General features: G+C 45.9%; 1 protein-coding gene across 1 annotated transcript; it reads right to left on the bottom strand.

Annotated features, from left to right (window-relative positions):
- Positions 1-1,775: 1,775 nt before the first annotated feature.
- HSBP1L1 (heat shock factor binding protein 1 like 1) lies at positions 1,776-25,059 on the bottom strand. Its single transcript, XM_033929957.1, has 4 exons — positions 24,837-25,059; positions 10,603-10,669; positions 5,964-6,055; positions 1,776-2,102 (listed from the first exon to the last, which is right to left on the bottom strand). Exons 1-4 carry the CDS (start codon positions 24,879-24,881, stop codon positions 2,097-2,099), a joined length of 210 nt encoding a protein of 69 aa, XP_033785848.1. The 5' UTR covers positions 24,882-25,059; the 3' UTR covers positions 1,776-2,096.
- Positions 25,060-25,484: the final 425 nt, after the last annotated feature.

The raw sequence follows: 25,484 nt of genomic DNA, 5'->3' as shown, positions 1-25,484 counted from the left end.
AATGCTAGGAAGTTTTTCTTTACCCAACATGTCGTGGACATCTGGAATGCGCTTCCAGAGGGCGTAATAGGGCAGAGTACAGTACTGAGGTTCAAGAAAGGATTAGACAATTTCATGTTGGAAAAGGGGATAGAGGGATATAGATAGAGGATTACTGCACAGGTCCTGGACCTGTTGGGCCGCCACGTGATCGGACTGCTGGGCACGATGGACCTCAGGTCTGACCCAGTGGAGGCATTGCTTATATTCTTATGAGAAGGAAAAGCTGCTGGTAATGGATTAGTTTGCTTTAGGTGCACAGTGAATTATCTAAACTAATCCTAACCACTAATAATACAAAAAAAAAAAAAAAGTTGTGCATTTTTTTAGCAGCAATCCTGCAAGCCACCCTGTAGAAAATTACCTCCAATCTGACTTCCTGCATATGATGTATAGCAGGGTTACATGAAAACAAGTCAGATTTTCAGGATATCACAAATGAATAGGCATGAAAAAGATTTTATTAGGGATATCCTGAAAACCTGACCTGTTTGTTGCCCTCATGGACTAAACTTGTGTACTCCGTTCTACAGGTAGTCTTCACAGCCCCTTAAGGCATAGGGTAGTCTTGCATCCAATAAATCTCTTATATTTGCAAATCAATCTCATGCACATTCATTGTGGTACTGTGCTCCCCCGCAAATTCGCGGTCCTGGTCATTCGCAGTATTTTCCGACCGCGAAGGGGAGGCAGGAGAGGGCAGCCGGAGCGCCGGCGAGTGAAGGAAATCACTCGCGGTATGCTCTGACCACCTCTTCCTGTACTAAAATTGGGCCTCACCAATCAGGAGCTGCGTGTCAAAGCAGCTCCTGATTGGTGAGGCCCGACTTTAGTACAGGAAGAGGCGGTCGGAGCATACAGCGAGTGATTGCCTTCATATATGAGCTGACATATATGAGCTGACAGTTATAATTGCCTTGTAATTATTTGAGTACGTGTGTTATTCTACATAATGGGCTTGTCATACCTGCTTAATGACCATCACTAAAGAACATACAGTGCTCTATCACTAAACTAAGCTCTTTAAAGCATATGTCAGGGATGTTGATACTTAAGCTGTAAAGTTCAATGATAGTATTAATAGCATAACAGCGATGACTGTAATATTCAAACACACCCAAAAGACCATCACCAATGAAAGTTGTTGTAACTTGAGACTTTGCAAATGCTATTAAACTGATTGCTAATTTTTTTTCCCATTGTAACTTTAAAGACCACATTCTATCACAAGATCATCAGAGGAGTCTCTTTTTCAGGAAGTGCAGAATTTCTGTCTGTGAAAGGAAGGAGCGTATTACAAAGCATAGGGTAGACTTGCATCTAACACACATATCAGACAGGTCTATTTAAGGAATGGATGTCATGAAGAGCTCAACAATTTATTCATTCAACCAGAATAGTGACTTGATCAAAGTGCTGTAATTTGGGCATTGAACTTTGAAGCATCAGTCCCAGCTATTGTCCTCTAGAACAGTGGTTCCCAACCCTGTTCTGGAGGACCATCAGGCCAGTCTGGATTTCAGGATAGCCCTAATGAATATGCATGGAGCAGATTTGCATGCCTGGCATCTCCATTATATGCAGATCTCTCTCATGCATATTCATTAGGGCTATCCTGAAAATCCGACTGGACTGGTGGTCCTCCAGGACAGGGTTGGGAACCACTGCTCTAGAACATTGCTCCCAGCCTTGCCCTGGTGGACCACCAGGCCAGTCGGGGTTTCAGGATAGCCCTAAGGAATATGCATGAGAGAGATCAGCATATAATGGAGGTGCCAGGCATATTCCTTAGGGCTATCCTGAAAACCCGACTGGCCTAAGTGGTCCTCCAGGACAGGGTTGGAAATCACTGCTATAGAACTAGTCACTAGAACTAGTCATCTAAAACTTTAAATGACTGCTCTGCCTCTGAAGGACTGTTAAAGAATCTCAGGTTCTGTTTTACTGTTAGAAGGAAAAAAAAAAAAAGTCATTGTGTAAAGCACATTATCTTGTCTTCTTTGGTTTTGGCTTCCCTGTCTCCATAGATGTCCTTGCTTGTTCAGTACTTCTTATTGTCACTGCTGCAAGAGAATTAAAAAAATCATGTAATGCAGTGCTGTGCATGATTGAACAGACATTAATTTGGTAACACCACCTCTTCCTTGTGGAAAATACAAATTTGCTGCTAGCAGGGCAGCCTTTGCTCTAGTACAAGTGAAGGTGTGTTCAATAGCATCTCCACCCATACCCACGTGCCCACTGGCAAAGTATGAACCATCAAATCATGTTGTATACTGTTCTTCTAGAAGAGGCCACTTACACTTGTAAATTACAGAATTCTAGTCATTCACACTTAGGTGGCTCCTTACTGAATTACCTCCCCCCCCAGTGCCACTTCAATATGTAACTTCCACAAAGAAGCACTGATATTCAGTGCCTCTATGTATATTGCAAGGGTACAGGTAAACTATATGTGAATTTTCAGTAGCGCTCACGATGACATTGGCACCATACTGCCACCTTGAGGAAAGGCTGTTGTAAGATGCAACTGTGTGCTCTTCTACAATTTGCTCACCATGGTGACCTCCCAATGGGCATCCATCCCCTTCCCTGAATCCCTCCCCAAATATCCACTTCCTTCCTGACTGCCCCCCTGAAGAAGCTTCTTTCTGAAGAGCTTTCCATCCTCAAAACTACCCACCTCTTCCCAAAGACCCCCCCAGGCCCACCTGAAGGATGCCTTGTTAGTCTACGGTAGGCAAGCAGCCGTGATCACTAGTCACTGCTGTCCATGCCAGCTTAGGGTTCAAAATGGTGACTGCAACCTCTAGCAGTAGTCTTGTGTCACTAACTGTTAGAGGTCATGCCTGCTATTTTAGGCCTAGGGAGGACCTACAGTGAGGTTGGGTATCTTTAGGAAAGGTATATGCACTTTGGAGGACATAGGGAGAAGGAGAGATATTGGCTAAACAGGGAAAGCAATGAATGGGGTCCCACCTCCACTGCACCTCATGAGGCTGCAATGGCCACACATACCTCACTATGGCCTAGCCACAATGATCTATGTAGTCATCTACTGAGCTCATTTGGTCGATGGACATTCAATTTTGCATCTATGAAGGGAATATACAGCTAATCATACCTACTGAACCAGACTTGCCTACTGCCCTGAATAAACTGACTTGTCTTTCTAACATCAATTCAAGAATGGCTTAAAAACAATAATCTTTGTCTAAATCCAAGTAAAACACAGCTGATGTAGGTCCCTAATGCAAGTGGTCACATACTCAACATCAAAATCTCTTTCAGGAGCTACAAACTTCTCCATAAATCACAGGTCAGAAACCTTGAGGCATAATCCCCCAATTTTGAGCAACCTTCAGGAGCTGGACTCAACATTTAAGCCGATCCCCCAATTCCAAGCAACCTTTAGGAGCTGCCTCTACACTTAAGCTGATCCCCCAATTCCAAGCAACCTTTAGGAGCTGCTTCTATAATCTATGACAACTACTGTACATTGTCTCTGATTATACTTTGAGAAGGCAAGTCTTGCCATAGTGGTTGACACCATGAAAACATCAAAGCTGGATTACTGTAATACACTTTACAAAGAGCCTGTACCAAATTCAGTTAGGTCTAGTCACCATGCTGGGACAGTCCGAAGGTCTGTATCCTATTCCAACAGTGGAATCCAGTACCTGGCAGGATTCCAAAAGAATAAAGTAAATTTCATGCTGTTTATCACAGGAATTTATTCTAAGGAAGTAATCCAACCTCCTTTTAAACCCTGCTATGCTAATCACTTTTACCATATTTTCTGGCATCGAATTTCAGAGCTTAATTATACAATGAGGCCCAGATTCTTTATACGTCACAGATATCAGTGGCCATTTTCGCATGTCAATCATGCAATGGTGCTATATAGAGAATTGTGCCTCCGGGAAAGGCATCGGAAATGTAGGCCAAGGTTTCCCAGGTCTACATTTCCGGCGCCTATCTTTGTTGTGAATCATGCCTACATAGATGCTTTATGGTGCCTAATGCCACTTCTGGTGGTAGTCATGCCCATAGTGGCATTAAGCGCTGTAAAGCGCCTATGTAGGCATGATTTAAGCACTGGCAGGCACTTTAAATTTAATGTTTTTTTGTCATTTTAAATGGAATGTCTCAATTATCTTAGGTACTAGTAGGGCGATGTTTATAGAATTTCCACCTCAATGAAGAAAACTTTTCTCTGAATTTAACATTTATAGCCCACCTATTAACTAGGTGGATAACAGAATACATACATAATATACTGAAACATTAAAACATTAAAATGCTTGTCCATACGTTTTCCTCAAACTACCCAGCATTGTCTAGATCCCAAAATATGCTTGGACAAACAAAAACACCTCCAACAAATGTAATCTCAATGGCAATTCATTCCACATAATAGATACTACATAAGACAATGTTGCCTTTGTGGTAACAAAGTAATTTAACCTACTCAATGGGGGAAAAACCAAGTGCTGTGAAGTAGCTGATTGCAATAAATGATTAGGTTCATAAATATGCAAAATCTGAGAAAAATAAGCAGTTTAAAAAACCCAGCAACGATACTTTAAAATGCACTTTTATCAACAACTGGAAGCCAACAACGAGCCTTCATCACAGTAGTAACAGGATCACAATGATGCAAAGCAAAAATCCTATAGAAACATAGAAAGATGACGGCAGATAAGGGCTACAGCCCATCAAGTCTGCCCATACCATTGACCCCCTTTTAAGTCTACTGGCCCCCTTAACTCTACTGACCTGCTCTATTAAGTCTATATCCTAGCGACCCTATTCATTGGTATGACTCTCGCAGTGATCCCACATAGGTATCCCATTTATTCTTGAAGTCTGGGATACTGCGGGCCTTGATCACCTGTACTGGAAGCTTGTTCCAATGCTCTATCACTCGTTCTGTGAAGAAGTACTTCCTGACGTCTCCACAAAACTTCCCTCCCCTGAGTTTGAGCGGATGTCGTACCTGAAATCATCCATACACGAAGCTACTAATCGCTACATAAAATCGGTAGACAAACGGCAAAGAAACAATAAACCCCAATGGTTCACTGAGGAGATCTCACACCTCATTAAGGAGAAGAAAACAGTATATTGCAAAACCTGAAGCTTGGAATATACTAGGTAAAGACTATTAACAATAGTCCATCTTTGAAAGCACTAAGCTTTGATCACAATCTGAAAATCATATTTTGGCAACAAAGGCTTCAATTTTGTCAAGACTTAGTTGATAAAAACACATTTGCCCTAGTTTAGACACCTAAGCTTGCATCATCCGCTGTGAATCAACAATAACACCTAAACTAATAATCTTTTTTTTCAATTGGAAGTGTCATGCCCTGAAAAAGCAACAGGGTGATGGCCTTCATCAACAGAGGTTCTGCTCACAATCTAATCTCAGCTTTCAAAACATTCAATGCCAACCTATTCACTCCTACTACTACGTAACTTCATTGCATGCTCCCTAGTCCTTGTATTTTTGGGAAGGAGTGACAAGCGATTTGCATTTACCTCCACTTACTCCTTGTGCTTTTATGCGTTATAGTATGCCACTTCCAATGTCAACACATTATAGTGTGTACTGCTATTTAAATGTTTTTTGTTTGTTTGACTGCTGCAGCTTATTCTTGTTGTACACACCTTGGGTGAATTTCTTTAAAAAAGGTGATACATTTTAACAAGTAAATATGAATAATTTGTAAAACATCTAGATTAGACATTCCAAATTATTCCCAAGATGTTCTGCTCCATATTGGACTCCATCAATTTTGTCAAGGTATCTGTGCTTCATTTAATTGTATAAACCTTGCTTTTCTGCTATTTATGGCACTGAGTATTGGAGGATGTGGTTATTAATCTAAAAAAAAAGGCAAAATAGTGCAGTTTCTTACCAGTGCTTCTTCATTGTTCTCAATCCCAGCTGTTACCATTAGATCGGTCACATTTTTCTGCAGTTCATCAATGCCATTCCCCATTTCATCCAGTGAGTAGTTAAAGAAGGTGATTTATGCACACTGACAGTGAAATCACAGGGCCTTGGTTTGTTAGTAGAACAAATATAGAAACAATAAGGGGAAACTAATGCAAAGTAGAACAGCTTCAGACAGTGGAGAAAGCATGCAGTGTGTGGCATTTTGTCTGTGGGGGAGTAGCTGCGAATGGTGGTGCAGTTTATGGGAGCAGAGTAGTTTGTGGGGTGGTGGGTGGGTGTGGATTTTGTGGGTGGGGATCAGTGTTCCCGCTAAGCTGCGTTGGCCTGCGCTCACGCACAAAATATTACATCGCAGCGCACAAGTTTCTCTTCACAGCGCACACACGCGTCGCAAAGGTAAGGGGACGCATTGGGGGGATTGCACTTCCCCACAATTGCCATGCTTCGGTTCCTCTTCTTCCTTCCTTCCTCCCCCCCCCGCGGGACCCTGCGGCACCATCAACTCTTACTCCCTCTAATGTCGGCCCTGCAGCTCCAGACTTCCTCGCACCTTCTCCCCTCCCCCTTTGGATCGCTATTATTTTAAATGTTATAGCCGCGGAGCTGTATCCATCAGTGGAGATGTCTAACCTCGGCCTGCCCCGGAACTCTTACTGCAACAGTGACTTCCTGTTCCTGCCTAGACGGGCGGCTGCTGCAGTAAGAGTTCCGGGGCAGGCCGAGGTTAGACATCTCCACTGATGGATACAGCTCCGCGGCTATAACAGCTCCTGCAGCTCTGCACTTCCCCACAATTGCCATGCTTCGGTTCCTCTTCTTCCTTCCTTCCCCCCCCCCCCGCGGGACCCTGCGGCACCATCAACTCTTATTCCCTCTAATGTCGGCCCTGCAGCTCCAGACTTCCTCGCACCTTCTCCCCTCCCCCTTTGGATCGCTATTATTTTAAATGTTATAGCCGCGGAGCTGTATCCATCAGTGGAGATGTCTAACCTCGGCCTGCCCCGGAACTCTTACTGCAGCAGCCGCCCGTCTAGGCAGGAACAGGAAGTCACTGTTGCAGTAAGAGTTCCGGGGCAGGCCGAGGTTAGACATCTCCACTGATGGATACAGCTCCGCGGCTATAACATTTAAAATAATAGCGATCCAAAGGGGGAGGGGAGAAGGTGCGAGGAAGTCTGGAGCTGCAGGGCCGACATTAGAGGGAGTAAGAGTTGATGGTGCCGCAGGGTCCCGCGGGGGGGGGGGAGGAAGGAAGGAAGAAGAGGAACCGAAGCATGGCAATTGTGGGGAAGTGCAGAGCTGCAGGGAAGAGTGTTGCGGTACCCAGCTGGAGGGAGAAGGAAGATGAGGGAGGGAATTAAAGGAGATGCCAGGGCTTGGAGCGTAGGAGGAAGGTATGCCAGTCTAAGGGAAAAGGAAGGGGGAGATGTGAGAGCATGGAGGGGGAGCGAAAGATGGAAGAAAAGGAAAGGAGAGAGATGCCAGAGAATCAGGGAAGGGGAGATACCAGACTATGAGGAGAGGTGTGGGAGAGGGAAGGCGAGGAGAGAGATGCCAGACCAATGGGGTGAAAGGAGAGATGGAAGGGGGAGGCATACAGTTTCTGGAAGGGGCATAGAAGGAGAGAAGATGCCATATAGGGGAAGAGAGACGGCAGACAGTGGATGGAAGGAAGAGAGTTACAAGAAGATGAGGAAAGGAGAAACCACAGAAGACAAAGGTAGAAAAAAATTTCTATTTATTTATTGCTTTAGGAGACATGTGTCACTGTTTCTGTGAAGCATTGTATGCAGAGTCCAGCTTCTTGCTGGTTCAATTTAACCTTTGTCTATGTATTTTTATTTTATCCCCCCTTTTACAAAACTGTGAAGCGTTTTTAGCACCAGCCTTGGTGGTAGCAGCTCTGATGCTCAGAATTTTATGAGCATCAGAGCTGTTACCTCCGTAGCTAAAATCCACACTACAGTTTTGTAAAAGAGGGAGGGGTTAGTTTGTGATTACATATTCCTTACTAGGCGAAGGTGTTTTCTGTGTTCTGTGTGTTTTCTGTTAGGATTGACGGTGTAGGATTGATCTGTGCTGGTCTGGCTTGTTTAGTTTTACAATGGGTGTATTGATGTACTGCTCACTGCAATATGTAAGATGCTGCCTTTTCCTAGGTACTCATGTGTGACGTGTGGTTTGTTACTAAAAATCATGTTTTTCTTACAGATGGGGGGGGGTGCCAAAAAATGATGGGCCCCGGATGTTACATATGCTAGGTACGCCACTGTATGTAAAGATACCAGAAAGCTGGCGTAGCAAAAACTTCTAAGTTTTGAGTATTTAACCCTCCCACAATCTCACGGGCACTCGTTTCAAGTTTATTGAGATTTTGATTTAAACGCAATATCAAATATTTTCAATGCGTATAACAAAAATAAATTTGGGGAAATAAATAAAACCATTTGAACCAGTGTTCCCGCTAAGCTGCGCTGGCGCACAAAATATTACATCGCAGCGCACACGTTTCTCGTCACAGCGCACAATCGGAAGAGGCGTACGGCAGATGGCAGGGCGGCGAGAGGAGAATCGGGCGAGTTGGCTCATAACTTGCTGGCGCCCGATATTTTTGGCTCACGGTGAAAAAAGTTTGCTCACAACACCCGCCCGCTTAGAGGGAACACTGGTGGGGATATAGTTTTAGGGAGTGGAGGCAGTTGTAGGAGATATAAGTGATAAATAGGAGTAGTAGGAAGGGCAGCTTGTGGGGTGGTGATACAGTTCCATATATAATAAAAAATGAAATACAATCATAGTTGGTTTCATAACTGATTTCAGTGTACTCTTTATTTATTATATCATGTTTGCTCTTCACTCTATACATATTCCCGCTTTGATTGATGTCGGGGGAGGGAGGGGAGGCTTGTGGGCCCATCACTTGTACGTGCCTAGCCTGGCGTTGGTGAAGCAGGGAGAAATCAGTAGTTGTGGCGGGAGAGAGAAAGAAAGAAAGACAAATTGAAAGAAAGGGGGGCAGAGAGAGAAAGAAAGAAAGACAGACAGAAGAAAGAAAAGGGGGACAGGGAGAAAGAAAGGGGGCAGAGAGAGAGAAAGAAAGAAAGAAAAGGGGGCAGGGAGAGAGAAAGAAAGAAAGGGGACTCATGGAGCGACAGAGAGAGATGTTGGTTTGGGAATGGAATGAGGTCTGGAGGAGAGGAAGCAGAAAGAAAGAAATATTGGATTTACAATCAGAAGAAGGAAGTGCAACCAAAGACTCATGAAATCACCAGACAGCAAAGGTGATTTTATTTTAAATTTAGTGATCAAAATGTATCCAAATTTATATCTGCTGTCTATATTTTGCACTATGGCTCCCTTTTTCCAAACTGCAATAGCGGTTTTTAGCGCAGGGAGCCTATGAGCGTCAGGAGCAGCATGGGGCATTCAGCGCAGCTCCCTGTGCTAAAAACCACTATCGCAGTTTAGTAAAAGGGGGCCATAGTAAAAGGGGAGGGGTATATTTGTCTATTTTTGTATAGTTGTTTCTGAGGTCACATTGCATATTTTAAAGTTATCAGCCTTGACCTCTTTGAAAAAAACCCCGAATATAAATAATAATTAACATTTTCTCTGCGTACAATGTGCTTTGTGTTTTTTAAATTTTATTGTTGGTAGATCATTTTAAAAGTAGCTCGCAAGCCAAAAAAGTCCCTGGTTTAGGACATATGGCCTTTATCTGCTGTCATTTTCTAAGCTTATATGAATGTTTTGAAAGGGAGCTCTAGATTCTGGCAAGATTTTACTGTAATTCTCCTAGTACTCTATATCAAGACCTCCTACAGGCTGTTTGGTCTGTAGTTACATTCCTTAGAAGAGCAGAGAAACAGTATTTGAGCAGTGGTTTCTTCTGCGCATGCGGAGGCACCTTAAGCAGGGACGCACGGAGGTGACTCTCCTCTCCCGCCCTCATTCCATCTAACACAGTGCAGCCCTCGGTCTGGCCGGCTCTCTTACAGTCCCTTGCCGAAGTTATTTTTAAGTTCAAAGCCACCGCCGCAGCTCCTCTCACGAATCGCACCTGCATTGGAAGCCTCTCTGACGCCATGTCAGATAGAAGGCTTCTGATGCAGGCGCAGATAGTGAAAGGAGCTGCCGTGGCAGCTTTAAACTAAAAAATAACTTCGGCAGGGGACTGTAAGGGAGCTGGCCAGAAACAAACAGAAATGCTGCTGCACAGGGAAGTGGAGGGGGAGGGAATGCTGCTGCACAGGGAAGTGGGGTGGGGGGGAGGGAAATGCTGCTGCTGCCCAGGGAAATGGAGGGGGAGGGAATGCTGCTGCTGCTGCTGCACAGGGAAGTGGGGGTGGAGGGAAATGCTGCTGGTGAGAAAAGGGGACTGGGGCTGGAAGATGAAAGGGAAAAGATGGGAGAAGGAGGCTGGGGGGGGAAATGGGTTTGGAGCTGGGGAAGGAGGCTTTACTAGCACCCATTAATGTAACGGGCTTAAACACTAGTTAATACATAATTAGACACCAATATTTTGTATGATTAGAAAAAAGTTATCAGCATATCTGCTTGTCAAGTGAAGGGTATCTGACAGAATATGTAAAGGATATATTTGGAAGTTAATTGGTCAGTCAGAGCTTGAAACTTATCCTGAAGTTTCAGTAAAAGATCTTCTGCCTGTAATTAAAAAAAAATCAGTAACAGTTATTGTAGCCCAAGGTATCAGAACAAATCTTGATTATTCTGCATGAAAGTAAAGCAAGTGAACTGTCAGTACACACTCTTAAAATCATAATTAAAATGAGTTCATATCTTCAGTCTCTGCTTAATCTTCTAACATCCACTTCCTTTGTGACATAGTAACAAAGGTATGCAAATTGAAGCAACAGGCTTGATGAGTCAGTTTCAAATGACACTGCACCATAGTTCTGAACAAAAAAATGTTAATTAGGCTTTTCTATATAGCATGAGAATCATTGAATATGCAGGGAATGCCGTACACTGGTTCCAGAAAACTTTATACAGTGGTGCCTCACACAACGAACTTAATTCGTTCCAGGAGCAAGTTTGTTATGCGAAAAGTTCGTTATGTGAAACGCGTTTTCCCATAACAATACATGTTAAAAAAAATAATTCGTTCTGCAGCATAAAATATGCTAAGATGACATAAAAAAAGATAAATTTGTCAAAATGGTGAAAATGGTGGTCTTGCTGAGGCCAAACTCTTTGACGAGGTCACACTGTTTTACCCCACATTCACTCCTTCTAATTATTTCCCGTTTCATTTCAACAGAAATCACCTTCCTGCTTTTTTTAGAAGCCATGATATATAAAAAATATTGAGTTTATCTTAAAAGGACGACTGTATACAGTGAGAGAGGGCAGTTAAGCGCAGTGACTAACGACTGCCTGCAGTGCCTGCGCGGAAGGATGCAATACATCGGCAGCTCGGGCGACTTCGTTGTGTGAAACGAAGTTCGTTGTGTGAAACGAAGTTTGTTGTGTGAAACGAAGTTCGTTGTGTGAAGTTCGTTATGTGAAACGAAGTTCATTGTGTGCAGCGTTCGTTGTGCGAGGCGTTCGTTATGCGAGGCACCACTGTAATTAGAAGCATGCAAACTTCCCCTGTAGAGCAGGAAACAGTATAGGACAGGAAATTTTCAAACCTGTCCTGGGGACCTCAGAGCTAGCCAGGTTTTTAGGATATCTGCAATGAATATGAATTTGCATATACTGAGCCTGCAGGTTTGGAGGAACCCTGGAACAGAGTTTCATAATTAAGGAAAAAAGTAATGAACATAAGAATTGCTGCTGTTGGGTCAGACCAGTGGTCCATCGTGCCCAGCAGTCCGCTCACTTTGGCGGCCCTTTGGTCTAAGACCAGCGCCCTGAGACTAGCCCTACCTGCCTTCGTTCTGGTTCAGCAGGAACTTGTCTAACTTTGTCTTGAATCCCTGGAGGGTGTTTTCCCCTACGACAGACTCCGGAAGAGCGTTCCAGTTTTCTACCACTCTCTGAGCGAAGAACTTCCTTACGTTCGTATGGAATCTATCCCCTTTCAATTTTAGAGAGTGCCCTCTCATTCTCCCTACTTTGGAGAGGGTGAACAACCTGTCCTTAGCTACTAAGTCTATTCCCTTCAGTACCTTGAATGTTTCGATCATGCCCCCTCTCAATCTCCTCTGTTCGAGAGAGAAAAGACCCAGTTTCTCTAATCTTTCACTGTATGGCAACTTCTCCAGTCCCTTAATAATCTTAGTCGCTCTTCTCTGGACCCCTTCGAGTAGTACCGTGTCCTTCTTCATGTACGGTGACCAGTGCTGGACGCAGTACTCCAGGTGAGGGCGCACCATGGCCTGGTACAGTGGCATGATAACCTTCTCCGATCTGTTCGTGATCCCTTTCTTTATCATTCCTAGCATTCTGTTCACCCTTTTCGCCACCGCTGCACATTGCGCAGACGGCTTTATCAACTTGTCGATCATAACTCCCAAGTCTCTTTCCTGGGACATCCTGTATTCGTGCATGAGATTTTTGTTACCGACATGCATCACTTACTTATCCACGTTGAACCTCATCTGCCATGTTGATGCCCATTCCTCGAGCCTGATTATGTCACATTGCAGATCTTCGCAATCCCCCTGTGCCTTCACTACTCTGAATAACTTCGTATCGTCTGCAAATTTAATCGCCTCGCTCGTCGTACCTATGTCTAGATCGTTTATAAAGATTTTGAAGAGCACAGGTCCAAGTACTGGAAGGACTAAAAATAGCCAGAGCATGAAGCAGCAGCACACACACTTGTAACAGGTTGGGGAAAATGTTACCATTAAGCTTGGTAATCAAGAATACAGAGGATTAGTTTATCTTAACACAAAATGCTAGTTTTTAATCCAAACTGGTACCCATCTCTCTCCATCCTACACAGGATAATAGGTGTAGTTTGTGTGCTCACTTTGGAGGGCAAAGGGTAAGGAAGTCATATTCCCAGTAGTGGAAGGGCAATTAAATCAGCATTGGCACTCCCATACTTATCTTGAACTACACCCGTGCATACAGCTCAAATATTCCAAGCTAGACATAGGCCCTCTTTTACTAAGGTGCGCTAACCGAATTGGCACGCGCTAAACACCAACGTGTGCATGTTAGTCTATGGACGCATTAGCGTTTAGCATGCGCTAATTCGATTTGTAAACTAGTCGTTAAGCCCGTTACATTAACGGGTGCTAGAATTTATGTCTGTCTGTATTTTTCTTTCTGTCTCTTTCCTCCCTCCATTTCCCTGTGTAGCACTGTCTCTGCTTTCTTCCTCAGTCTGCACTCTCAAGCTGTAACATTACTGCTTAGCTTTTTCTCCCTGCAAGCATCTCTGCTCTCTTTCTCATCCCCAGTCTCTTTGCTATTTTTCTCTTCTTGCAGGGGTCTCTGCTCTCCTTTCTCTATATGTTCCTGATTCCTGCAAACTTCTGTTTTCTCTGTATGCTCTTGATCCTGTGTTTCCCTGTAGGTGTCTTTTCCTTTTTTTTTTTTTTTATTCCTTCTTCATGTATGGTTGATTTATTATAAGTTTTTTTATTTTTCCTATTTGTTGCATGCCTATCTCCTTGGCCGCTGTATGTTTCTCTTTTTTTGCTTTGTGTGTTTGTTTGTGTTTTTTTGCTGATTGTCTACTTGGTCGCTGTCAGTCTGTCTGTCTCATTGGCTGCTGTATGTCTGTATGCCTTTTTTTCAGTCTAACTCCTTGGCCACTGTATGTCTGGAAGGTTTTTTTTTCCTGAATTTATCCTTGGGCATTGTATTTTTTTTTTTTTTTCTGTTTGTCTCCTTGGCTGTTTGTATTTTTTATTTTTTTGCTGTCTCCTTGCCCACTGTCTCTCTGTCTGTTTACTTGGAGGCTGTATGTAAGTATGTCTGTCTCCTTGGCTGCTGTATGTCTGTTTGTCATTTTTTTTCCTGTGTCTCTCTCTGTGTTTTGTTATTTTTTCAATCTGTCTCTTTAGCCCCCTGTCCTTCTGTGACTGTCTGTGTGTCTCTCTCTGCTTGTGCACTGTTGTTTGTTTGTTTTTTTCAATCTCTCTTTAGCTCCTGATCCCCTCTCACTGACCCTTGCGCGACTGCATGTAATTCCGGTTAGGTTTCCATGGCAACCCTGCTCGCGGGTCTGTGAGTGTAGGGCCGTTTTGTCGGGTCTGGCGGCGCCGGGTTGGGAAGAGTCCTGGCTCCTTTTTTGGTTTGGGCCCGTGCAGAGGGGCTCAACAGCGCACAACCACCTTTCCTTCCCTCCCTCCATCAGGTGCAGTGCAGCTCCACCAATGTTAAAAGCAGCCGCGTCAAAATCGGAGCCCTGCCACTGCCGTAGCACTTTCCCCTCTGCCTTGGTCCCGCCCCTTCTCTGACATATGGGACCGCGCCAGAGGGAACGTGTTATGGTGGCGGCAGGGCTCCAATTTCAAAGCAGCTGCTTTTAACATAGGCGGAGCTGAACTGTACCTGATGGAGGAAGGGAAGGAATGGTGGGGCAAATTTGGTCAACGGCAGGAATTGTTTGGCGGACCAAGCACCGTTTTTTGCGGGAGGGGAGGGGGGGTGGAGTCGGCGATATGCAGGCTGCTGTGAACAGGAGCGGCAGCAGCGGCAGGACCATGAGGCGGGAGTGAGTTGTTCGCCTTCCCCTATCTGGGGAAAGCGCCGTGCCGAGCAGAGGTGTGAAGGCAGGAGTGAGCTGTTCGGCTTCCCCTATCTGGGGAAACCGCCATTGCGAAAATGGAGGGAAGTACCGCGTTGTTAAATTTGTCAGTTTTGCGTGGGGCCGTAGTAAGAGCGGGGCATGCTGCACTCTTGGCGGCCACGGACATACGGATCATGGAAGCACGCGGATAAGAGTGCGCATGCGCCGCCTACGGTTTTATTATATAGATTCTCTCACAAAAAAGGTTTGTATACAATAATCACATAACTATACTGAGGTTTCCTTATAGCCCATATTATAAATCAAAGAAAAACTGCAGACAGACGTACAAGGATGCAGGCTAAATTTATTACAACAAAACTATGAATGCGGTTAATGTTACCACCTTAAAACGAACCGAAGGACCGTGTTTCGGTTAACACGCCTTCGTCAGGGGTCCTAATAAACCAAAATTTAAAAAAACTCAGAATTTGCATAACATATATATAAATACATATTTATATGTGAATGTGTGGACCCCTGACGAAGACGTGTTAACTGAAACAAGGACCATGTCGGGTCCTTCGGTTCGTTTTAAGGTGGTAACATTAACCGCATTCATAGTTTTGCTGTAATAAATCTAGCCTGCATCCTTGTACGTCTGTCTGCAGTTTTTCTTTGTTTTATCTTGTGTTTTGCTTACTGCAGACCTTGTTGGTTTTCCCTTTTATAGTTTGTGTTGCATTCCTTATAGCCCATATAACATGATAATCTTCCTCAAATGAGGATTATTTGTCTTTTTACACAATTTTTCTAACCATAGGCACATTCTAAAAAGCAATGTTACTTACCGTAACAGTTGTTATCCAGGGACAGCAGGCAGCTATTCTCACTAGTGGGTGATGTCATCCGACAGAGCCCCGATATGGACATCTTGCAAGCATGTCTTGCTTGAAGAAACTCAGAAGTTTCGAGATGCCCGCACCGCGCATGCGCCAGTGCCTTCCCGCCCGATGTACCGGGCGTGTCTCCTCAGTTCAGGTAGCTAGCCTGAGAAGCCAACCCAGGGGAGGTGGGTGGGACGTGAGAATAGCTGCCTGCTGTCCCTGGATAACAACTGTTACGGTAAGTAACATTGCTTTATCCCAGGACAAGCAGGCAGGTATTCTCACTAGTGGGTGACCTCCAAGCTAACCCCAATGGGATGGTGGGAGAGTTGGCAACTTAAGAGAACAAATTTTGTAACACTGTTTGGCCAAACTGTCCATCCCGTCTGGAGAAAGTATCCAGACAATAATGAGAGGTGAATGTGTGAACCGAGGACCAAGTGGCAGCCTTACAAATCTCCTCAATCGGTGTCGATCTGAGGAAGGCTACCGAGGCTGCCATTGCTCTGACCTTATGGGCTGTGACCTTAGAGGGAAGGGATAATCCAGCCTGGGCATAGCAGGAAGAGATACAAGCCGCCATCCAGTTAGAGATGGTGCGCTTCGATACCGGTCGTCCCAACTTGTTTGGATCAAAGGAGACGAAAAGTTGAGGAGCATTTCTGTGTGGCTTTGTGCGATCCAAGTAGAAAGCTAGAGCACGTTTACAGTCCAGAGTGTGCAAAGCAGATTCCCCAGGATGAGAATGAGGCTTTGGAAAAAACACTGGAAGCACGATGGATTGGTTGATGTGAAATTCAGAGACCACTTTAGGCAAGAATTTTGGATGAGTACGGAGAACCACCTTGTCATGATGGAATACAGTGAACGGTGGATCCGCCACTAGGGCCTGAAGCTCACTGACCCGACGAGCTGACGTGAGGGCCACCAGAAAAACCACCTTCCAGGTGAGATACTTAAGTGGAGCCGTGTTGAGAGGTTCAAACGGAGGCTTCATAAGATGAGACAGGACAACATTGAGATCCCAAACCACAGGAGGAGGTTTGATAGGAGGGTTGACATGAAAAAGCCCTTTCATAAATTTGGAAACCACAGGATGAGCAGACAAAGGTTTCCCTTGTAGAGGCTGATGAAAAGCCGCAATAGCACTCAGGTGGACTCGTATAGAGGTAGACTTGAGACCAGACTGGGACAGGTGTAGAAGATAGTCCAATACAGAAGATAGGGAAGCTCGCTGAGGTTCCGTGGCATTGGAAATACACCAGGAAGAGAATCTAGTCCATTTTTGGGAATAGCATTGTCGAGTGGCAGGCTTCCTGGAAGCCTCCAAGACCTCCCTCACTGCTTGAGAGAACTGGTGAGGAGTTATGCTGAAAGGAACCAAGCTGTCAGGTGAAGAGACTGCAGGTTGGGATGAAGTAGTGAACCTTGATGTTGAGTAAGTAGTGAAGGAAACACTGGAAGAAGTACTGGCTCCCTGCTGCTGAGTTGAAGTAGAAGGGAGTACCAAGGTTGTCTGGGCCACCGAGGAGCAATCAGAATCATGGTGGCATGGTCTGATCTCAACTTGACCAGAGTCTTCTGAATGAGAGGAAAGGGAGGAAACGCATATAGGAAGCGATTCCCCCACTCCAGTAGAAAGGCATCTGCCTCGAGGCGGAGAGGAGTGTAGATCCTGGAGCAAAACTGAGGCAGTTTGAAGTTGTGGGGGGCTGCAAAGAGGTCTATCTGAGGCGTTCCCCACTGAGCGAAGATCTGATGAAGGGGTTTGGAATGGAGCGTCCATTCGTGAGGCTGGAGAAGACGACTCAATTTGTCTGCCAAGACGTTGTCTTTCCCCTGAATGTAGACAGCTCTGAGGAAGGTGTTGTGGCGAACCGCCCAATCCCAGACTCGAAGAGCTTCCTGACAAAGAGGGGCCGAGCCCGTGCCCCCTTGCTTGTTGACATAATACATGGCGACCTGATTGTCTGTGCGAATAAGGACCACCATGTCGTGAAGCAGATGCTGAAAAGCTTGGAGAGCATTGAAGATGGCTCTGAGCTCCAGAAGATTGATTTGATGGAGTCGTTCCGCAGGGGTCCAGAACCCCTGAGTTCGTAGACCATCCAGATGGGCCCCCCATGCATAGTTCGATGAATCGGTCGTGAGAACTTTCTGGTGGGGAAGAGAGTGAAACAGCAAACCTCTGGATAGATTCGAAGAGGTCATCCACCAGAGAAGAGACTGCCGTAGAGCAGGAGTGACGACAATGTGACGGGACAACGGGTCGGACACCTGAGTCCATTGAGATGCCAGGGTCCATTGAGGAATTCTGAGATGTAGTCTGGCAAAAGGCGTCACATGAACTGTAGAGGCCATGTGGCCCAAGAGGACCATCATGTGTCTCGCCGAGATGGACGGGCGAGAAGACACCGACTGGCAGAGTAGAAGGAGAGCATCCATGCGTTGAGGAGGAAGGAATGCTCGAAGTTGAATGGTATCCAGAACAGCCCCGATAAAGGGGAGAGACTGGGTGGGCTGAAGATGTGATTTGGGGAAGTTGATCTCGAAGCCCAGACTCTGCAGAAAAGAAATTGTAGTCAAGGTCGCCGAAATGACCTCTGGAGCCGACGGTGCCTTGATGAGCCAGTCGTCGAGGTATGGAAACACCTGGAGACCCATGTTCCGGAGTGCCGCGGCCACCACCACCAGACACTTCGTGAAGACTCTGGGAGACGAGGAAAGGCCGAATGGAAGCACTCGATACTGCAGATGTAGATGTCCCACCCGAAATCTGAGAAACTTGCGGGAGGCCGGATTTATCGGGATGTGAGTGTAGGCCTCCTTGAGATCCAGAGAGCATAACCAATCGTTCTGCTCGAGTAGGGGGTAGAGAGAAGCAAGGGTCAGCATGCGGAACCGCTCCTTGACCAAAAACTTGTTGAGGACTCGAAGGTCCAAAATGGGACGCAGATCACCCGTCTTCTTCGGAACCAAGAAGTACCGGGAGTAGAACCCCTGGTTTTGCTGATCTACTGGCACCGGCTCGACGGCTCGAAGCCGAAGCAGAGCCTGCGCCTCCTGTAGAAGAAGAGTGGTCTGCGTCGAGTTGGAAGGATACTCTCTTGGCGGGTGGTCCGGGGGGACCCGTTGGAAATGAAGAGAGTATCCCTCTCTTACGATGGTAAGGACCCAAAGGTCCGAGGTGATCGACTCCCATCGATGATAAAAATGGTGGAGTCGACCCCCTATGGGAAAAACAGGGGAAGACAGAACGTCGGTTATGCTCCCTGGAAGAGATTCAAAAAGGCTGAGTAGCCTTGGGTGCAGCCGGCATCTGAGGCTTCTGTTGAGTCTTCTGTGGAGGCTGCCTCTTCGCAGGCTGTCTCGCTTGGGGAGCCTGCCTCGGTTGATAACGCCTCTGGTAGATTTGAGGCGGTCTAGAAGGACAAGACTGCTGAGGCTTCGGTTTAGGGCGCAGAATAGACTGAAAAGACTTCTCATGGTCCAAAAGCTTTTTAGTAACAGTCTCGATAGACTCATCGAACAGATCCGCTCCCGCACAAGGCACATTAGCCAGTCTGTCTTGGAGGTTCGGATCCATATCAATAGTGCGAAGCCAGGCCAGGCGACGCATGGCGACTGAACAGGCCGCAGCCCGTGCCGAGAGCTCGAAGGCATCGTAGGAGGATTGCATCAGCTGCAGCCGCAACTGGGACAGGGTCGCCACCACCTCCTCAAACTGGAAACGAGCCTGAGCATCGATGAAAGGGATGAACTTGCGGAGTACCGTCAAGAAAAAATCCAAATATGATGAGAAGAAAAAATTGTAATTGAGCACTCGAGTCGCCATCATCGAGTTTTGGTAAACACGTCTACCAAACTTGTCCATCGTTCTCCCCTCCCTGCCCGGAGGCACCGAAGCGTAAACCTGGGAAGGGTGAGACCGCTTGAGAGAAGACTCGACCAGAAGGGACTGATGAGAAAGTTGAGCCCCCTCAAACCCCTTGTGGTGAACGATGCGGTATCGAGCATCCAGCTTACTGGGAACCGCAGGGATAGAATACGGTGTCTCAAAACAGCGCATGAAAGTCTGGTCCAGCAATTTATGCAAAGGAAGCCGAAGAGTCTCCGCTGGAGGGTGAGGCAAATGCATAGTATCCAAATACTCTTTAGAATATTTAGACCCAGTGTCCAAAGTCACATCCAAGTCATCCGCCATCTGTCGGAGAAAAGATGAGAAAGACAATTGGTCTGCCAAGGCCGGCCGCCGAGACGGACTAGATGAAGTGGAAGCCTCCGGGTCCAGGGAGAGCTGAGACCGGCATGGAGAATAGGAGGTAGATGGTTCCTCATACTCTGGTCCCTCCGGCTGGGATACATCTGACGATGAGTATCCCAAACGCTGCATCTTTTTCTGCAGAGACACCTCCGAATGACGTGAGGAGTGTCGAGATGAGTGTCGAGATCGATGCCCCTCCCGGTGACGGGATGGGGAGCGAGATCTTCTGTGCATCACACGATCCCCCGAAGCCTCTAAGGAATGGATGGGGCTCGATGCGGTGGACCGCAGAGGTGGTAAGGATGCGGATTCACGCAGCGCCACCCAAGTCTGGTATGGAGTGCGGAAGAACTCTTCCTGCGATGTAGTATGCCCAGGACTCCGAGTATCAGGGGCTGCCCCAGCACCCTGCTGGCGTGGAGGTGTGATGGGCTCTAAAGGTGGCATATCAGGAAGGGAAGCCCTTCTGGAGGATTCCGCCGCCCTCCGCCGATCCCCCTCGTCGAGCAGCGAGATCGAACGGCGAGGAGGAGGGGGAGGGGGCGGACCGCCCCCTGAAACCGGTGCCCGGACTTCACCCTGGATGTTGGCGATAAGCCGGGGTCCCATAGTCTGCATAAGCTGGACAAACTGAGCTTCTAGCAGGGATCGAAGCGAAGCCGATATGGAGGGATCCGCACCGAAAGGGGGTCCTCCTGCACGGTCTTCGCGTTCCTTCGTGGCCAAGTGCTTCTGCTTGTTAGCTTTGGGCACTTTGATGACCACGGGAGGGACAGTGGAAGGCGGTACCTGAACCGAGGAGACGGAGGCAGGCACCGCAGCTGAAGTTGAAGCCGTAGCCGGTGTAAACGATGCTGGCTTCACGATGCTGGATGCGGGAGTCGTCGATGCAGGTTTCGAGCGGACCGGCGAAACCTCAGCAGACGTAGAAGCAGATAGATCCTTGGCAGTCTCCATCTTGAACATCGACTCCCAAAGCAAGCAACGCCTCTTAAACGAGCGCGCAGTGAGCATGGAACAAGGCCGGCACGATTTCGGAACGTGTTCCGGACCAAGACACTGCAGGCAGCGTCGATGCGGGTCCGTTAACGAAATCGCACGCTGGCACTTGCTGCACTTTTTAAAACCGGTGATTGGCCGGGACATAGGCCGGAAAATCGACGCTGAAAGGTCGAAAGCGGTAGGCCGCAGCCACGAGGCCGGCCCGGCCGAACCGCCGGAAGAAATAATTTTAACTTTTTTTTTTTTTTTTTTAAAAGAAAGTAAAAACGAAAGAAATTCAAAGAAATAAACTAAAACGCGGGTAAAGAAGGCAAAGAAAAACTGAAATTCAGTCAGCGCAGAATGAAGATAACTTCTCAGCTCCGCGGAAAGAAAAGAACTGAGGAGACACGCCCGGTACATCGGGCGGGAAGGCACTGGCGCATGCGCGGTGCGGGCATCTCGAAACTTCTGAGTTTCTTCAAGCAAGACATGCTTGCAAGATGTCCGTATCGGGGCTCTGTCGGATGACATCACCCACTAGTGAGAATACCTGCCTGCTTGTCCTGGGATAAGTTCTGGTATGCATTAGATACAGACTCCATGGGTTGTAGCTTCTTCTTGAATGGGAGAAGAAGACACTTAAATCAAATGGTACCTAAACAATATTTATAGCTCTATAACATAGATCTCAAAGTCCCTCCTTGAGGGCCGCAATCCAATCGGGTTTTCAGGATTTCCCCAATGAATATGCATTGAAAGCAGTGCATGCACATAGATCTCATGCATATTCATTGGGGAAATCCTGAAAACCCAATTGGATTGCGGCCCTCAAGGAGGGACTTTGAGACCCCTGCTCTATAATATATTTATTTAATATATACACTTATAACCCACCAGTTGGTGGGTCGCCCCCTCTGGACAGTGAACAGAACAACACATATCCTCAAGAGATCAAAGATGCTAACTCAAGATCTCAACCCTATTTCTATTTCAGCTGGAATCCCAAAGAAACGGGAGAAAAGCTTTTCTCCATTAATATGACCATTAGATCTGATTGACCAAGTTCCCCCACCCCAAACATAAAATGGTGAGAACAACCCTGGGGTGCTACAGGTCTCCAAATGTCTTAAAGAATTTAAGACCTAACTAATTTAATGATACCACTGCATCAAAATCAATTGTTACAGCTCTCTCTGAATCGAACTATCCCTGTATCTTGGTGATGCAGGAGTAGCTATTGAGTTCTTTTACTAAACTGCAGTAAATAGTGCATTCTTACTGCAGGATTTCCTCAGGCGTCCTGCAATAAATTCCCCATTGGCTGCCTGGGAACTAAAATATACGTTGTTATTTTTGTTTGTTGTGGTAATCAGCACATTCACATTACTGTGTATTATCTGATTAAGGGCTAGATTCACTAAGCCCACCGATCGGGCGACCCTGACCCGATTCATTAACCTTCCTCCCGATCTGATCCCGATACAAGCATGCAAATGAGGGGAAGGGCATCCAAAAGTAGAAAGGCAGCGATTCACAAAACAAATTTTAGGAACACCGACTGGGCTGGCCGATCAAAAAAAGAAGCGACTGCTGAGGACCAGTCGCTCACGTCCTTGCTGACCTGAAATCCCAGCCCTGCAGCCCTGAAACCATCAAAAAAGCACCCTGTTCTCTGCCGCTCTGCTCTCTTCCGCCCTGCCACCCTGCTCTTTGCCGCCCTGCCTCTCTGCTCTTTGCCACCGTGTCTCTCTGCAAGTCCGTGTTTTTAACCCGCGGGTTAAAAGCAGGGCTGCACTAACATTTACTTGACAGCTGCCCCATAATCCTTGCAACCAAGCATAGGCGTAATTGCTCACTTTACCTCTGGCCAAGCCCCCCCTTGCTGCGTGTTCTGTTCCATTAAAGCCCCCCCTTGTGCGGAGAGCAAGCGCATGCACGGATCGCTTCTACAGGCAAGAAGATGGTCTGCGCATGCGTCAGGATCGCTCTGCAGCGATCCGTGGGATCGATGTGGGGCATGCCTCCGATCGGGTTAATTTGCATAAAGATTGGTAGAGAATTGGTTGCCTGGCCAGAGATCGCCCACGGATTGGGTGGGATAGGTAAGTTTAGTGAATCTAGCCCTAAGTGTTGGTAAGTGTCTTGTAGCATTTTTTTTTTAAAGGCTGTGCACTAATAGCAACATTAATCCATGGTCATTAATTGAAAAAAGTATAAAATCAGCTGGCCTTAGTACATGGGGAAAGAAACCCAAGTAAGCGTGAACTAAGGCCAACTTTGACAGCTTGGTAAAGGACCCCCCCTATGTTTGTTATTCACCTTATTTCATGTGGCTGCGATTCTATGCAAGGATCTTTGGTTTTGTTTTCTACCCTTGTTCATTTTTTGTTTTGGCTTTTATGAAAACGAGAAATTTCCCAGTATTTTAAAACAATTCAATTTCTAGTGGAAAATCAACAATTCTTTCTAATGTGCTCCTATAAAATAGTTTTAAAAAGCTTTGATCCATTGATGAAACTGATATCTAAAGATTCTTTCATATATTAAGCAAGGTACACGCTGAAAACTGATTGCCCATTTGCTTAGTAACGGATGAAAAATGAATGAAACTCAGTATTCATTCAAGTCCCCAAAACTTTTTTTTTTTAGTATAAATCAAAGGCTTCCCATGCCAGCGCATTATTCAACAATCTTATTTTAAATAAATGTTGGTTTCATAGCGTGCCAGATATAACTCTGGTCAACTTGTTGAGCAGGCTGGATGAATATTCACTATACTGTATATGTTCACTATAGACCAGTGGTTCTTAACCTGGGTTCGACCGAACCCCAGGGGTTCGGTGAATCAGTTTCGCGGGTTCGGCGAAGGTCAAAACACACCTCCGACTCGTATAGCGCTTCGGTCACGTTCAATCATCTATCAGTTATTCAGTGATTTTGATCAAGACTGATCGTGTACTCGGTTTCTTGATCTATCAATCTGTAACTAACGCCTTATATACATCAATCAATTCCTGATCAAAATTTGTGATTTAACTGATAGATGATTGAACGTGACCGAAGCGCTTATGATTCGTGATGATACACCCCGCTTGTCCATAATTGGCTGCACGCAACATCGCTTGGCTTATCTGTGCTGCAGGGGATTTGATGCGCACTGTAGTCGAATTGTAACTGTTGTGATGGTACGTCGTGTGATACCTATCTTAATCCCTTACTAACTCTGTCGAGCAAATACGAAAGTGGTCGGACGAATATGTACAATATGGATTCACATGTATAATGGAACGTGATGGGAGTCAGCGTCCTAATTGCATGATTTGCAATGCCAAGTTGAGTAATTCTTAATTCTAGTCTAGCTCCGGAAAAACTAAGGGAATAAAGAAGGGTTCAATGAACACTTATATGAAACTGGTGGGGTTCAGTACCTCCAACAAGGTTAAGAACCACTGCTATAGACAGAATGGAAGGAGCGATTGTTTCCCCCCCCCTCAGAGTTCTTCCGTCATCCCAGATGGTCTTTTCAAGTTTATTAAAAAAATTTTATACCGCTTAATCAAATTTCTAGGCGGTGTACAGAAATAAAAAAATATCTTAAAAAAGAAACAAAACAAGTTAGAGTTAAAATACTAAACAGAACCAAGTTAGGTTAGTAAAGACATACAAAAACACATATACCAACTACACACAATCTTTGAGAAAAAAAAGCACACTTAGGGGAAAAACAATAGGTGAGGGTAAAAGCTATAATTTGTTTTTTGTCCTTAAAAGGACAATTGTTATCCAAAAGCATCTTGAAATAAGAATGTTTTAAATTTTGCTTTAAATTGCTTTAGCGCGGATTCGACCTGTAAATGATTATAGGCAGCGAATTTCTCGGTTCTGGTTCCAGTTCAGGACAGGAATGAGAACCTGCTACTTCAATATACGTTTATGAACTTTGAAATTCCTGGGGAGCAGCGGACAGGCGAGAGCGCCCCCCCCCCCCTTCCCCGGCTTCCAAAAGGTCGGGGGAACCCGACGCTGCTCAATCATACTTACAAAGCGGGAGAGCTGCTGGGGGCTGCGGGCGTCGCTGTCCGTCATCGCGCTCAGCTCCAGTCCAAGCCGCGTCTGCAAACATACGGGACGGGAGCAAAGGCAACGCGTCCCGGCAACCAACCGCAGCCAAGGAACCGACTCTCGCTTCCACCACCAGGGGGCGGCAGAGAAAGGATCTCACCAGCCACTTGACTACGTAGCTTGTGGGGGTGGGGGATACGTGGTGACATTCCCATCCCGTTCACACACGCACACACCTAGGTATGAACGGAAGCTCCTTAATGTTTGGGAAAACAGGATTGAAAGTTACACCGATGGGCGCTTTTTATGGCTAAATGTGGGTATCATGAACAGAACGAGACAGCAAAAAGAAATAGGAGAAATAAGCAAAAAAAAAAAAAAAGGGGGGGGGGGGTTCTTACCTAAATTCATATTATGACACATACACTGAAGTGATTTCACTTACAAAAATATTAAACAGGAAGGGATAGGCTTAAATTGCAAGTGAGTCACAGGAAGATGGGTGGGAAGGGCAGAAATCATGGAGCTTATCTAGCAGCCAGGGAGGAGCTTCAATACAATACATAGATGTCTTCTATCCCGCCAATACCTTTCAGTTCTAGGCGGTTTACAACAAGAAATTAGCCT

This window comes from Geotrypetes seraphini, chromosome 2 (genome assembly GCF_902459505.1).
Source record: "Geotrypetes seraphini chromosome 2, aGeoSer1.1, whole genome shotgun sequence".
In the NCBI taxonomy this organism is placed as follows: Eukaryota; Metazoa; Chordata; class Amphibia; order Gymnophiona; family Dermophiidae; genus Geotrypetes; species Geotrypetes seraphini.
This window is presented reverse-complemented; position numbering and strand designations above follow the sequence as displayed.